General features: G+C 40.1%; 1 protein-coding gene across 1 annotated transcript in view; it reads right to left on the bottom strand.

The window, feature by feature from the left end:
• ZNF404 (zinc finger protein 404) overlaps positions 1-12,205 on the bottom strand; it is a 23,122-nt gene extending 10,917 nt beyond the window's left edge. Inside the window, 2 exon segments of the mRNA XM_017885825.1 lie at positions 11,118-11,202; positions 12,039-12,205. Coding sequence (XP_017741314.1) covers positions 11,118-11,202; positions 12,039-12,205 — 252 coding nt within the window.
• Between the last annotated feature and the right edge of the window lie 4,522 nt (positions 12,206-16,727).

Genomic DNA, 16,727 nt, shown 5'->3' with positions numbered 1-16,727 from the left:
AAAAAATTAGCAAGGCGTGGTAGCACATGTCTGTAATCCCAGCTTCTCAGGAGGCTGAGGCAGGAGAATCACTTGAACCCAAGAGGCGGAGGTTATGGCGAGCCAAGATCGCACCATTGCACTCCAACCTGGGCAACGAGAGCAAAACTCTGTCTCAAAAAAAAAAAAAAAAAAGAAAAAGAAAATCCCAGCAGAGCTTTTGTAAAAATAGACAAGCTCATTCTAAAATTCAGATGAAAACACGAAGGCTCTAGAATAACCTAGACAACACTGAAGAAGAACAAAGTTGGAGGATCAACCCTACTAATTGGAAAGCTTAACATAATGCTACAATAATCAAGAGTATGTGCTGTTGGCATAAATGTAGACAAATAAGTTAATGGAACAGAGTTGAGAAATAGACCTACACATATCTAGACAACTGGCTTTATACAAGTGACCAAAGGCAATTCAGTGGAGAAAGGACCGTCTTTAAAAAAAATGGTGTAGGAACAACTGGATATCTATATGCAAAATAAAAGATCTATACCTTATACCACATGCCAAGATTAACTTAAAATGGCTAATGGAGATAAACATTAACACCTAAAACTATAGATCTTCTGTGAGAAAACACAGTATAAAAATCTACATAAGCTTGGGGTGAGGCAAAGATTTCTTAGATACAACAACAGTACAATTCCTAAAGAAAAAGTACAATCTGTAAAGAAAAGAAAACGCTGATAAACTGGATTTCATCCAGAAATAGAACCTCATACACTGTTGGTGGGAAATATAAAATGGTATTATCACTTTGAAAAATTGAAAACTTCTGCTCTTCAAAATTCAGTTAAAAGAACGAAAAAATGGCCAAGTGTGGTGGCTTATGCCTGTAATCTCAGCACTTTGGGAGGCCAAGGTGGGAGGATCACCTGAGCCCAGAAGTTTGAGGCTGCAGTAAGCCTTGATAACAAAACTGCACTCCAGCTTGGGCAAGAGCGCAAGACCCCATCTCTAAAAAAAAAAAAAAAAAAAAAAATTGAAAAGAGGCTGGGCGTTGTGGCTCATACCTGTAATCCCAGCACTTTGAAAGGCTGAGGTGGGCAGATCACTTGAGGTCAGGAATTTGAGACCAGCCTGGCCAACATGGCGAAACCCCATCTTTACTAAAATACAAAATTAGCTGGGCATGGTGGCAGGCACCTGTAATCCTGGCTACTTGGGAGGCTGAGGCAGGAGAATCACTTGAACCCGGGCAGCAGAGGTTGCAGTGAGCCAAGATAACGCCACCGCACTCTATCTTGGGTGAAACAGCAAGACTCCATCTCAAAGAAAAAAAAAAAAGAATAAAGTGACAAGCACCCTCTTATTAGAGTTCATCTTTCTTAAGGTATTAAGGCACTATTAATAATAATATTATTGTATAAAGTATTATACTAACATGGCATGTATGTTGGACACAAATCCCAACCTCTTCCCCATAGTTCAATATCATCACCTACCACATATCATTCTAGATGATTTTCCTTTCTACAACCCTCTATAGATCTGTTCCTGAGTTGGAACACAGTAATGTAGAATGATCCAGAACAACCTTGATTCCCTCAAGACCGTCAATTTCTCTTCCACTACAAAATGGGACCTTGGAAGTGTTTTCATTTCTCAGTGATCCCTTAGCTAGATCCCTAATCTCTCTCTAGGTGAGTGATGATCCCATCTTCACTCAAACCTAAATGCTTTTCATTTAGGTGAGATCCTGTCACTACTGGAAATACAAAAATTAGCCGGGTGTGGTGGCACACGCCTGTAATCCCAGCTACTTAGAAGGCTGAGGCAGGGCCGGGCGCGGTGGCTCAAGCCTGTAATCCCAGCACTTTGGGAGGCCGAGACGGGCGGATCACGAGGTCAGGAGATCGAGACCATCCTGGCTAACCCGGTGAAACCCCGTCTCTACTAAAAAATACAAAAAACTAGCCAGGCGAGGTGGCGGGCGCCTATAGTCCCAGCTACTCGGGAGGCTGAGGCAGGAGAATGGCATGAACCCGAAAGGCGGAGCTTGCAGTGAGCTGAGATCCGGCCACTGCACTCCAGTTTGGGCTACAGAGCGAGACTCTGTCTCAAAAAAAAAAAAAAAAAGGCTGAGGCAGAAGAATCACTTGAACTGGGGAAATGGGGGTTGCAGTGAGCTGAGATCGTGCCACTGCACTCCAGCCTGGGTGACATAGGGAGACTCCGTCTCAAAAAAAGAGCTTATTATGCAACATTAAGTCAAATTTGCAATAATCTTTCTTTAAAAAGAATCCTCCATGTTTATTATTATTATTTTAGAGATGAGGTCTTATTCTGTCACCCAGGCTGGAGTGCAGTGGTATGATCATAGCTCACTGCAGCCTCAAACTGCTGGGCTCAAGTGATCCTCACACCTCAGCTTCCCAAGTAGCTGGAATGACAAGTCTGAGGCAATGCACTGCGCCTCAAATTAACAACAATCTTATTCAGAGAGGGGAAAAAAAGAGAACACAATTGAAAAGAAAAATGCCAAGAAACGGTGAAAATGTGACACTGAACATCTAGAAGAAAATAAGAGAGAATGGGACAGAAAAATTATTTAAAGAAATAATGAACAAAAACATTCCAAATCTCAGGAAATACCTTGATATATAAATAAAAAAACTTGTCAAACTTAATCAAAATAAAATAAGGAAATTCACACCTAGAGATATCATAGTCAAACTGCTGAAAACAACATTGAAAACATAACTTAAAACCACATAGTTTAAAAAAAAAAGCTGTCAGCTATAAGAAAACAGTAAGAAAAATGGTTGACTTCTCAATAGAAACTATCGTAGCCTAAAGAATGGAATGTATATTTTTAAAGTGCTGAAAGAAAAAAACTGAGAACTCTGAATTTTATACCCAGAGAAAATTTTCAGAAATAAAGGTGAACTAAATACTTGTTCAAACAAATGCTAAGAGAATTTTTTATCAGTAGACCCACAATATAAGAAATACTAAAAGAAAGCATTAGGCTAAAGGAAAGTAATCCCAGATGGAAGCAAGAATATGCAAACAAGCAATGAACAGCTGTAGATGGAGTAAAGACATGACTGATATGACTAAACAAATGAATTATTTAAAGCAATGAAAATAATAATGTTTTATGGGGCTTGTAATATAGGATGGAGGAATGACAATAATAGCAAAAATGGTGAGCAAGGAGGTTAATGGAGTTAACATATTAGCCTCTATTAATGACTACTGAAATGTCCTTGCACTATGGGGACTCTATTAAAGACGCATATTATATTATAATACCTCAGTGGCCAGGAGTGGTGGCTCACACCTGTAATCCCAGGACTTCGGGAGGCTGAGGTGGGTGGATCACCTGAGGTCAGCCTGGCCAACATGGTGAAACCTCGTCTCTACTAAAAATACAAAAATTAGCTGGGCTTGGTGGCATGCCTGTAATCCCAGTTACTTGGGAGTCTGAGGCAGGAGAATTGCTTGAACCTGGGAGGCGCAGGTTGCAGTGAGCCGAGACTATGCCACTGCCTTCCAACCTGGGTAACAGAGTAAGACCCTGTCTCAAAAAATAAATACATAAAACAAAAGAATATACAAACATGTACAATTGAAAAACCTGATAGACGAGACCAGGCATGGTAGCTCATGCCTGTAATCCCAGCACTTTGGGAGGCCGAGGAGGGTAGACCACCTGAAGTCAGGAGCTCGAGACCAGCCTGGCCAACATGAGAAAACCTTGTCTCTTCTAAAAATACAAAAATGAGCCAGGCATGGTGGCGGGTGCCTGTAATCCCAGCTACTTGGGAGGCTGAGGCAGGAGAATTGCTTGAACTTGGGAGGTGGAGGTTGCAATGAGCTGAGATCGAGTCATTGCACTCCAGCCTGGGCAAGAGCGAGACTCCATCTCCAAAAAAAAAAAAAACAAAAAAACAAAAAACCCAAAACAACAACAGCAACAAACTGACAGAGGAGATGAAATGGAATTTAAAAAAAACTGAATTTATACAAAAAAGTCAGGAAAAGAGCAATTTAAAAAATAAAGAATGAGACAAACAGAAAACACATAGCAAGATGGCATTCTTAAACCAAAGTAATTATAGTAAATGTAAATGAACTAACCATTGCAATTCAAAACCAATATTATCAGATTAGGTTAAAAAGAAAAATAGGATCAATTAGGCTGCTTACAAGAAACGTTCTCTAAATGTAAAGACACGTGTGTTTAAAAACATGGAAAAATCTATCAAACAGTATTCAGAAGAAAACAGACATAGCTATACTAATAACAGATAAAGTAGATTTTAATGCAAGAAGTATTGTAAGTAATAAAGAGGGTCATATTCTGCAATTCAGCAAGAATACAATGGTAGGCCTATATTTGTATGTACCTAATAACATAGTTTCAAAAAATATAAAATAAATGTCAACAGAATTAAAGGAGAGACAAATTTTAAATTAAAGTTAGAGATTTCAACACTCTGTATTGGTAACTACGATAGGAACACCAAAAATAAATCCACAAAAGCATAAAAGTTTGAACAAGATTAACCAAATTAAACCAAATGAACATTATACTCCCAAACTGCAGACTACACATTCTGTTCAAATGATTACATCATATTTATCAGAATAACATTCTGTGCTATAAAGCATCTACAAATTACAAAGGATTAATGTAAAACAATGTATATTTTCTCAGCCTTTACAATTAGCTTAGAACTCAAAAAGAAGAGGTTCTCAAATATTTCCAAATACAGACAGACCATGGAGATATTGCCGGCTTGGCCCCAGACCACCACGATAAAGCGAATACTGCAGTAAAGTGAGCCACATGAATTTTTTGGTTTCCCAGTGCATAGAAAAGTTATGTTTATACTGTATTATTAAGTGTGTAATAGCATTATGCCTAAAAAATAAGGTGCATACCTTAATTTAAATATACTTCATTGCTAAAAAATGCTAATGGTCATCTGAGCCTTCAGAGAGTCATAACCTTTTTGCTGGTGGAAGGTAATGCCTTCATGTTGATGGCTGCTCACTGGTCAGTGTTGCTGAAGGGTGGGATGGCTATGACAATTTCTAAAAATAGACAGTAATGGGCCAGGTGCAGTGGCTATGCCTGTAATCCTAGCATTTTGAGAGGCCGAGGTGGGTGGATCACGAGGTCAAGAGATTGAGACCATTCTAGCCAACACAGTGAAACTCTGTCTCTACTAAAAATACAAAAATTAGCCGGGCACGGTGGCTCACACCTGTAATCCCAGCACTTTGGGAGGCCGAGGTGGGTGGATCACAAGGTCAGGAGTTCAAGATCAGCCTGGCCAACATGGTGAAACCCCACCTCTACTAAAAATACAAGAATTAGCCAGGCGTGGTGGCGGGCACCTGTCATCCCAGCTACTTGGAGGCTGAGGCAGAAAACTGCTTGAACCCGGGAGGTGGAGGCTGCAGTGAGCTGAGATCGTGCCACTGCACTCTAGCCTGGGCGACAGAGAGAGACTCTGTCTCAAAAAAAAAAAAAAAAAAAAAATTAGCTGGGCGTGGTGGTGTACAGCTGTAGTCTCAGTTACTTGGGACGCTGAGGCAGAAGAAGCACTTGAACCTGGGAGGCAGAGGTTGCAGTGAGCCGAGATCACACCACTGCACTCCAGTCTGGGTGACAGAGCAAGACACTGTCTTTAAAAAAAAAAAAAAGAAAAGACAATAATGAAGTTTGCCACATCAATTGACTCTTCCTTTCCAAAAGATTTCTCTGTAGCATGCGATCCTGTTTGATAGCATTTTACTCACAGGGGATCTTTTTTCAAAATTGGGGTCAATCTTTTCCAACCCTGCTGCTGCTTTATCAACTAAGCTTGTGTACTATTCAAAATTATTTGCTTTCATTTCAACAACATTCACAGCATTTTCACCAGGAGTAGATTCCATCTCAAGAAACCACTTTAGCTACTCATCCGTAAGAAGCAACTCCTCATCCATTAAAGGTTTATCATGAGATTGCAGAAATTCAGCCACATCTTCAGGCTCCATGTCTAATTCAAGTTCTCTTGCTATTTTTGCCACATCTGCAGTTACTTCCTCCACTCAAGTCTTGAACCCCTCAAAGTCATCCGTGAGGGTTGGAATCAGCTTCTTCCAAACTCTTGTTAAACATTTTGACCTCTTTCTATGAATCAGGAGTGTTCTTAATGGCATCTAGAATGTTAAATCCATTCCAGAAGCTTTTCAGTTCACTTTGCCTAGATCCATTAGAGAAATCACAATCCATGGCAGCTAGAGTTTTATGAAATGTATTTCTTAAAAAAATAAAACTTGAAAGTTGAAATTAATCCTTGATCCATGCATGGGCTGCAGGGTGGATGTTGTGTTAGTAGGCATGAAAGCAAAATTTATCTTTTCCATACATCCCCATCAGAGTGCCTGGGTGACCAGGTGCAATGTCAATCAGCAGTAATATTTTGAAAGGAATCTTTTTTTTTTCTTTCTGAGCAGTGGGTCTCAACAGTGGGTTTACAATATTGTGTAAACCATGCTATAAACAGATATGCTGTCACTCAGGCTTTGGGACAACAGTCCCATTTCTAGAGCACAGGCAGAGTAGATTTAGCACAATTCTTAAGGGTGCTAGGATTTTCAGAATGGTAAATGAGTATTGCCTTCAACTTACAGTCACCAGCTGCATTAGCCTCTAACAAGAGAGTCAGCCTGCCCTTTGAAGCCAGGCATTGACTTCTTTCTAGCTATGAAAGTCCTAGATGGCATCTTCTTCCAACAGAAGGCTGTTTTGTCTACATGGAAAATCTTTTGTTTAATGTAGCCACCTTCATCAATTATCTTAGCCAGATCTTCTGGACAACTGGCTGCAACGTATACATCAGCACTTGCTGCTTCACCTTGCACTTTCTAGTTATGGAGATGACTTTTTTCCTTAAACCTTATGAACCAAGCTCTGCTAGCATCCAGCCTTTCTTCTGTAGCTTCCTCACGTCTCTCAGACTTCACAAAATTGAAGAGAGTTAGGTCTTTGCCTTGGCTTTCGGCTTAAAAGGAATTCCTTGTGGCTGGCTTGAAATTGAAGAGAGTTAGGTCCTTTGCTCTGCTTTGGCTAAGGGGAATTTTGTTGGCTGGCTTGTCTTTTATCTGGACCATGAATTTTCTCCGATCAGCAGTATCCTCCAAATGACTCGAGTAGCCACTGGTTTCATTTCCTTCAAGAACTTTCCCTTTGCCATTCCCAACTGACTAACTGTTTGGCACAAGAGGTCTAGCTTTGGGCCCGTCGTGGCTTTTGACATGCCTTCCTCACTAAGCTTAATCCACTTCTAGCTTTTGATTAAAAGTGAGAAACGGAGGACTCTTCCTTTCATTTGACATTTAGAGGCCTTGTAGGGCTTACTATTGGGCTGATTCAATATTGCTGTGTTTTAGGAAATAGGAAGCACAAAGAAAGGAAGAGAGACAGGAATAGCTGGTTGGTGGGAGCAGCTCAGAAGACACAGAACATAATATTCATTCAGTTCACCATCTATATGAGTGTGGTCATGGTGTCCAAAGCAATTACAACAGTAACATCAAGGACCCTGATCACAGTCACCATAAAAAATATGGAAAAGTTTTAAATATTGCTAGAATTACAAAAATGTGACACAGAGACAGAGTGAGCACATGCTGTTGAAAACCAGAGACAATGTAATTGCTCAATGCAGGGTTATACAAATCTCGATTTGTAAAAATTGCAGTATTTTGCAAAGTGCAATAAAGCAAATGCATAAATGAATGTGCCTGTGTAAAAGGGATGCTTCTGAAAATAGTTACTGGTCAAATAATAATCAAATGGAAGCCTAAAATAATATTTTGAGTTCAATGAAATTAATAAAGATACATCAAAGCTTTGTGAGATGCAGGTAAACAAGTTATGAAACATAAGCTTTAATATATGTTTTTCAAAATAGAAAAGGCTGAAAATCAGTGATATACATCAAAAGCTTGAAAAGGAAAAGCAATTAGACCTATAGAAAGTATAACATACCAAAGTAAATGAATAACAGAAAAAACCCAGATATACAATAAAATCCAATAAAGCCAAAGCTATTTCACTGAAGAGAAATAAGAAAATAACAAAAGAATAATACAAAAACAGAGACAAACTAAGCCAATACAAAGGAAATAAAAAGAAGATATCATCAAATACATATCTTTACAGACATTAAAATCAGAATTGTAATGAACAACTTTATAACTTTTTAATAAACTTGAAAATGTAGATGAAATGTAAAATTCTTGAAACACAATTTGAACTGATATAAGAAATTGAAAATCTAAATATGTTTTAATTTATTAAAGAAATTAAATCTGTATTAAGGATCTTCTCATAAAAATAATGTCAGGCCAAAGGGGATTCGGTGCAAATTCTCCCCCAAACATTTTAAGAAAATGGAAAAGTGCTTAGGCCGGGTGCGGTGCCAAGCTGTAATCCCAGCACTTTGGGAGGCCGAGACGGGCGGATCACGAGGCTCAGGAGATCAAGACCATCCTGGGCTAACACGTGAAACCCTGTCTCTCTAAAAACTACAAAAAACTAGCTGGGCGGGTGGCAAGGCGCCTGTAGTCCAGCTACTCGGGAGCTGACGCAAGGAGAAGGCGTAGCCCGGGAAGCGGAGCTGCAGTGAGCTGAGATCCGGCCATTGCACTCCAGCCCGGGCCGACAGAGCGAGACACGTCTCAAAAAAAAAAAAAAAAAAAAAAAGAAATGAAAAGTGCCAATCAAACTCAACTAGGTTCCCCAAGTTTCCCCTACTCTCTGTGTTTCATAGAGTGCCTTGACCTCCCTGTGACCTGTTCAGTTGCATGTTTTCCCCTATAGGTTTGAACCCAAGGCAAGGCCTTAAACATTCCTAGGCACTGGTAAGTTGTGTAGGTTATGGCCTGAAACAGTGAAAGATGAAAATGTGTTGCAAGCTAGCTGTGATCCTGAGCCAAATTTCTTAAGCCCTCATGTAAATTTCATAACCCGGCCCATTTATTGTGGACATACCTAAGTAGATAGGTCTTCATTAAAATTAAGAACATCTATTTATAATAAGACATGATTAAGAAAGTGAATAAGAAGCCACAGGAACTCTTTCCTCTCCCCTTCCCCTCCCTCCATTTCTCTCCTCCTCCCCGCTCCTTTTTATATCTGTATACATACACAAAAGACTTGTGTTCAAAATACATTTATAAATTCCTACAAATCAATAGGAAAATGACAAATCAAATTTAAAAATGGGGAAAACAGTTGATTGACCCAAGAGTATATCAAAATAGGTAATATCATATGAAAAGATGTTAACATCATTATCAGGAAAATGTAAATAAAAATAACAATGAGATACCACTACACATGCACCAGGTTGGCTCAAGTTAAAATGTCTGACAACACGAAGTATTGGCAAGTTTGAGGAGCAACTGGACCTTATACACATTGCAGTTGGAGTGTAAACTAGGTAAACCACGCCCTCCCTTAGGTATGTACCCAAGAAAAACAAAAACATATGTCCACACAAAGACTTGTAAAGGATGTTCATAGAAGTTTTATTCATAGTAGTCAAATACCAGAAACAACCTTATTTTGTCCAGCTGAATACTCAGCTGGAGTCACCCCATCATTCTCATGATGATAGGTTTGTAAATATGATTACATTTATAAAATATATGTATTTATCAATATAGAGAGAAAAACTGACAGACATCAATAAGTTGAAAAAAGTATGGAAAACATAAACCCGTATATTAACTTACTCAATATTTGTTTTACAGTCCTGGGTTTCTGCCTTTTCCTAAAAGTATATTTCATAAAATTAAACGTTTTTTTAAAAAAGCAACTATCTTACTTATTCCTATTTTTATTTATTCTTCCTTACCGGATACCAAGTCATTTGAGCATAGCAACTATATAGTTTTGTCTTGAGACACAGTTAGATAGATTTTTGAATTTTTAACAGAGCAATCTTCTCTCTGAACAGGTGGGAAAAAATCCTCCCTGCCTTACCTTTTAAATATCTTTTGATCTGGAGGAAAAAGCTTAGAATACTCTAGAACAAAGGTCCTCTAAATATAGTCCCTGGGAACTTGTTACCAGTGCAGATACTCTGCTCTACCTCAGAGCTACTGAATTAGAAACTCTGCCGCTGGGGCCCAGCAAACTCTGTTTGAACAAGCCCTGCAGGTGATTCTGATGCATTCTACATTTGAGAACCAATGCTGCTCTAAAAACTGCTGCTGTGTTTTATTGAAAGCTTTTACTTTATTTTCATCAGTTCCGATTACCTGAATCCACCCTATGATTCGTTTGCCTGTAGAAATGTTATGTCAATGTAAATCGGAGACTCTGATATTTTGAATGCATTACTGGTAGTTTCAAAGCTGCTTCCTATTATATATTCCTAATGGGTTTATTTTACTTCTGTATCTGTCCTCCTAATCACAGTGTCCTGCAAACAGTTGTTAAGACATCTTGTTCCATTTAATGTCACTTTGCATTTAACATCATTAGAATAAAAACTCTAAGGTGTTAAGACCCATTTTCTTTCACTGAATTCTCACAGTTTGATCATATCCTGACAATGCTGCTACAGTCAGAATAATGCCTCTTCCCTGTGAACTTCCAAGACAAGTCATCTGAATTTCTCTAGTGGTCTTTCACATCCACTATCTTTCTTATCCCTATTCTGATTTCATTTTCCTTACTGGATACCAAGTCATTTGAGGATAGTAACTATATCTTTTTGTCATTGTATCCCAACAAGTACAAGCACATGGTAAATATCTGATATTTGACTCACATTTTGAAACTAGGGTTTATCCTTAGGGAATGGCTATAAAAGGATGCAAAGATCTCTGCAAAATGGTGTTCATTATAGACTAGTTTTTAGTCAACAATTAGAAACATAATAGCTCGCAGTAGGCAAAACGTTAAATTATGAAGAGAAGGGCTTAAGGGCCCTGAAAGGAGGCTGTAATGGCATATTCACAGATATGTCACTGTTAGGCAGGGCATTTCCAAAGAGAAGAAAGAGTCTCCTGTCTTTAAAATTAAAGAGCATTTTACGAGTAATGAGGAAATATAAACTCACCTGGACTTTAGCTTTCAGTTGTGTAACAAAATTCTTTCCTCTTTCAGGATCATGGTTTTTTTTTTTTTTTAACAGAAGGGCAGCACTGGAAAAGAGAAGGCAATCATGAGACATCTGGGGTTTCTTGGATAACACAGTAACTTAGGAAATATCTTCAGTGATCATACCTGCTCACCTACTTCACTGAGCACAACCAGATGGGAGTAGGAGGGAAACTGGAACAGTGTTGTCCTTCCCAATACCAGAGAGGCCAACGTCATCGATGTCTAGGGTGGAACCTGTCTCTAATTCACAGCAGGTTCCTGGGGCTGGAGATTTAGAAATGCTATGGTTACAAACATATAGCTGGCTCCTCGGAGCTTCCAAGGGGGAAATATCCAGGAGGGATTCCTATTCCTGAGAACTCTTTATGGAGTCTTCTCAGAGCCTGCCTTGAGGCCGCAGCCAACTTCAAAAATCTCATCTCAAGATCAAGTCTGTGTTTTCTTGCTGGGATCCTTCATGCCTCCATGAATCTGGCTTCTCTCTTTTATGTGCTGCAGATCCCAAGTGTCTGTGAGGCGACAGGACTGAGGAATCTGCAGAGCCTAGAGCCTGGAGTCACAGTGACAATTTACACAGGTACACTACCCTGTTCATTCGTCTAACACACACACACACACACACATACACAACACTATTCGTTCATCACACCCACACCCACACACACACCCACACAGTCTCTCACAGGCACACAATCTCCTCCTCTGCTGCTCAAGAAGACAGGCCTGAAATTCCACTGAAACTCCAGGCATGACACGCCCCGTCCACGCCCTGGGTCTTCTGGTCTTCAGCGCCTCTCACCCTCATCGCGGGTTCCATTCCAACCAGGGACTGTGGAAGCCTCCGCTGATTTCTTTTCTTTGGACACGATCTACTCACCACGTAGGGGCTACAGCCCCTTGGACACCGGAAAAAGACCTAGAGCTCGAAGGGTATCCAAGCACGGTGACTTCTGGGAAATGTAGTCCATCTGGAATAACCATGTCCACGGCGCCCGCCATTCTGTAGACTATGCTCAGAGGACGCATGCGCAAGAGCTTGGCCATCTACACCGTTGGTTGACTTGCTCTATTAAGGGCTATGATTTCAGGTCATCCTGCGTGTTTAGAGGAGGCGAGTGAAATCTTGAGTCTCGGCCGGAAAAGGCAGAACACGGGTATGCAGACCTCAAAGCCTCAAACCTGTGTGTGAGAGGAGAAGGTGGCGAGCTCCAGAGTATGGTCCGCGGTTGGTACTCTAGGTGCGAGCTCTCTTGAGGACAGGGGCTTTTGTTTTTCGCGGTCCCAGGTAGCGCCAGCGCCTATAGTAGCTCCAGGAGCACAGCAGGCGTTAAGTGTGCATTAGTTTTAGAGCAAGAATGCCTGTGTGTTTTGTGTTTTCACTCTGTGACATTGTGGAATTCATTGTGTGAGACCATGGATGGGGTTGTATTCCTTATTATGGTTTGTTTCTAAGTGTGTTACTTTGGACAGAAAATGGATTTGTTTCAGATTTTGAGATTACGTAAATTTTTAAAGCCCTCTCCCTTCACTCCAACTCCCACTCTGAAATTTCCCATGCCCATTTGCCATCCTCTCACTTAAAATACGAATCTGGCTGATTTGTCCAAGGTGCATACTACTGTGGCCTACTTATCCATTAGGCAGAATGGGCAAAGTACCAAGAGCCCACAGAAATGTTTTCTTTCAGAATAAGAAAATGAATTTTAAGGTCAAAGAAACTTAATATCGTAGTTTACTGGCGAGTGTATAAATTGATACAATCACTTTGGAAAACTATTTGGCAAGATCTGTTGAATTTCAATATATGCATTTGCTATAACCTAGGAGTTCCATTCTTTAACCCAAAAGTGTGTATACATATTCACCAAAATACATGAATGGGGATGTTTGTGGCATTGCCATTTTAATTGGAATTGCATTCAATATATGGGTACTTTTCAGGAAAATTGGTATTTTAAATGTTGTGAAAAGGCTGGGTGTGGTGGCTCATGCCTGTAATCCTAGCACTTTGGGAGGCCAAGGTGGGTGGATCACTTGAGACCAGGAGGTCGAGGCCAGCCTGGCCAACATGGCAAAACCCTGTCTCTAGTAAAAATACAAAAATTAGCCGGGTGTGGGGGCACGTGCCTGTAGTCCCAGCTACTTGGGAGGCCGAGACAGGAGAATCACTTGAACCCAGGAGGTGGAGGTTGCAGTGAGCCAAGATCGTGCCACTGCACTCCAGCCTGGGAGAAAGTGTTAGATTCTGTCTCAAAAAAAAAAAAAAAAAAAAAAAAAAAAAAAAAAAAAAAAAAAAAAAAAAAGAAAGAAAGAAAGAAAAGAAAAAGAGAAAATTGAGAAGGGACTTCCAGGAAGATGGAATAGATGTACTTTTTTCTATTCGTCCAACGAAGTACAAGCAAAACCCTGGGCATTGGTTATTGAAAAAAAAAAAAAGAGAGAGAGAGAAAGAAGACTGAGTGGTAGAGAAAAGGTAGACTGGTGCTGAGTTCCCTTGGTTTTCTTTGTGCCTCCTTTGTGCCAGACTTAAAGCCAAAGAAGCCAGCAGTCCCAGTATACCAATGGGCACAGACAAAAAGTCCCAGCAAAAGCCTGCTCTCTTTAGCCAAAAGACAAGGAAGAGGGCAGCCTAGCAAGAAGGAAAACTTTTAGACAATTACTGCCGTGCTCTAGTCAAACACCACAGGAAAAACCTTCACCACTATCCCCAGCATGCAAGCAAAGACCCATGCTTCCACTGTTGCCTGGAGAGTTAGGACTTTCCTCACCACACAGTTAGGAATGAGGCCATTCCCCACCCCTTAACCCAGTGCTAACAGTAGAAACCACATGGAGTGCAGTAATAAGGCACTCCGTTCCCTCCAAAGAAAGGTATCAGTGGAGGTCTAGGGGGAACTCCCATCCCTGCAACTAGTAATGAGCACTCCCATGGGTATCAATGGAGGCTGAGTGGGAAATCTGGATTTCTGTCACTACCTCATAATAATGAGGCAGGACCCAATTCCCCTACCACAGTGATGTCAGAGGAGAGCAGGTGATATAAACTGAATTGTGTACTCCACTCCCTGAGTTCATATGTTGAAGTCCTAACTCTCAGTACCTCAACATGTGGACTGTATTTGGAGATAAGGTCTTTAAAGAAGTAATTAAGGTTAAATGAGGTCTTTGGTATGGGCCCTAATCCAGTATGATTGGTATCCTTATAAGAAGAGGAGATCAGGACACAGATACTCAAAGGGTGTGTGAAGGTAGCACGCCTCCCAGAAGAATATGGCCATCTACAAGCCAGAGAGAGAGGCCTCACAAGAAACAATACTGCTGACACTTTGATATCACACTTCTACCCTTCAGAACGGTAAGGAAATTAATTTGTATTGTTTAAGCTGCCCAATCGGTGGTACTTTGTTAGGTATCATCCAAAGCCTCATATGATAAAACCAAAAATGTTCAGTTCTGACAGAAAATACTTATCACACCAAGAACTAGGAAGATCTCAAACTGAATGAAAAAGACTCAATAGATGCCTACACTCGTATAGAAATATTAGAACTATTTGACAAGAATTTTAAAGCATCCACCTTAAAAATGCTTCAGACAGTAATTATGAACATGCTTGAAACAAATGAAAATATAGAATGGGTCTCAGCAAAGAAATCAAAGATATAAAGGAACAACAAGGAATTCTGAGACCTGAGAAATTTAGTAACCAATTAAAAACTCATTGGAGGTATTCAGCAGAATGGAGAGAACAGAGGACAGAATTAGGAAACCAGAAGACAGAACAGTAGAAATGACCCAGGATGAACAACAGACTGGATAAAAGATCAAAAACACAAAAAATGTGTAAAACTACACAGAAGTTGAATAACAATTATAGTCAAACATAGCAATACTCTGCTGACACTAATTGATAGAATAGATGAAAAATCAATAAGGACAAAGAAAACTTGAACAATATTATCAACCAATTAAATGTAATTGACATAACATTCTGCCAAACAACAGCAAATTGCCCAATTTTTCCAAGTACATGTCAAGATAGGCCATAACCTGGACCATACAACAAATCTCAAAAGCTTTATAAGGATTCAAGTTATATAGAATTTGTTCTCTATTCCACAATGGAATTAAATTAGGAATCAATAACAAAAAGACAGCAGGAACCAAATAACCTTTTTTTTTTTTTTTGAGACAGAGTCTTGCTGTGTCACCCAGGCTAGAGTGCAGTGGCGCAATCTCAGCTCACTGCAACCTCCACCTCTTGAGTTCAAGCGATTTTCCTGCCTCAGCCTCCTGAGTAGCTGGGACTACAGGTGTAAGCCACCACACCCGGCTAATTTTTGTATTTTTAGTAGAGACAGGGTTTCACCATGTTAGCCAGGCTAGTCTCCAACTCCCGACCTCAAGAGATCTGCCCTTCTGGGCCTCCCAGAGTGCTGGGATTACAGGTGTGAGTCACCAGACCTGGCCAGCATTTCACAGTCAATAGGTCAAATAAAATAAAATTAAAAATAAAAACAACATATGAAAACATATAGGATGTAGATAAAATAAGACTTCAAGGAAAATTTATAGCATTAAATGCCTGTATTAAAAGAGAAGAGTGTCTCAGTGACTGATACGGTTTGGGTTTCAGATGCTCTTCTTTTGCTCGTTTCTTAAGATAAACACTGTATAAGTCCATCAGTGACTGATATGGTTTGCATCTGTGTCCCCACCAAATCTCATGTTGAATTGTAATTCCCAGTGTTGGTGGCAGGGCCTGGTGTTAGGTGAACAGATCATGGGTGTGGAGTTCTCATGAATGGTTTAGCACTGTCCCCCTTTGGTACTGTATAGTGAGTGAATTATCAGGAGATCTAGTTGTTTAAAAGTGAGTGGCACCTCCTCCCTTGCTCTCCTCCTCCTGCTCCAGCCATGTGACTTGTGTAAGTAAGAGCTCCTTGAGACCTCCCGAGAAGCAGAAGCCACTGTGCTTCCTGTACAGCCTGCAGCACTGTGAGCCAACTAAACCTTTTCTTTATAATTTATAAAAAAATTTATAGTCTTAGGGATTTCTTTATAGCAGTGTGAGAACAGACTAATATAGTGACCTAAGCTTTTACCTTAAGAAACAAGAAAAAAAGAACATCTGAAACCCAAAGTAGGCAGAAGAAAGGAAACAAAAAAAAAAAAAAAAAAAAAAGAGAGAGAGAGAAAGAGAAATCCATGAAATATGCACACCTTTTCATGATAAACAACACATTCAACAAATTAGAAATGGAAGGGAACTTCTTCAACATGATAAAGGGCATCTATAAAAAACCCACAGCTAATATCATACTTAATGGTGAAAGACAGAGTACTAAGATCAGAGACAAGACAAAGATGTGCACTCTTACCACTTTTTTTTTTTTTTTTTTGAGATGGGAGTCTTGCTCTGTTGCCCTGGCTCTGTTACGCCAGTACAGTGGCGCAATCTCAGCTCACTGCAACCTCCACCTTCCAGGTTCAAAGGATTCCCCTGCCTCAACCCTGCCTACCCCTCCCGAGTAGCTGGAATTACAGGCGCCTACCACCACGCCCA

The sequence above is a fragment of the Rhinopithecus bieti genome, unplaced genomic scaffold (assembly GCF_001698545.2).
Source record: "Rhinopithecus bieti isolate Rb0 unplaced genomic scaffold, ASM169854v2 scaffold_15643, whole genome shotgun sequence".
NCBI classification, from domain to species: Eukaryota; Metazoa; Chordata; class Mammalia; order Primates; family Cercopithecidae; genus Rhinopithecus; species Rhinopithecus bieti.
This window is presented reverse-complemented; position numbering and strand designations above follow the sequence as displayed.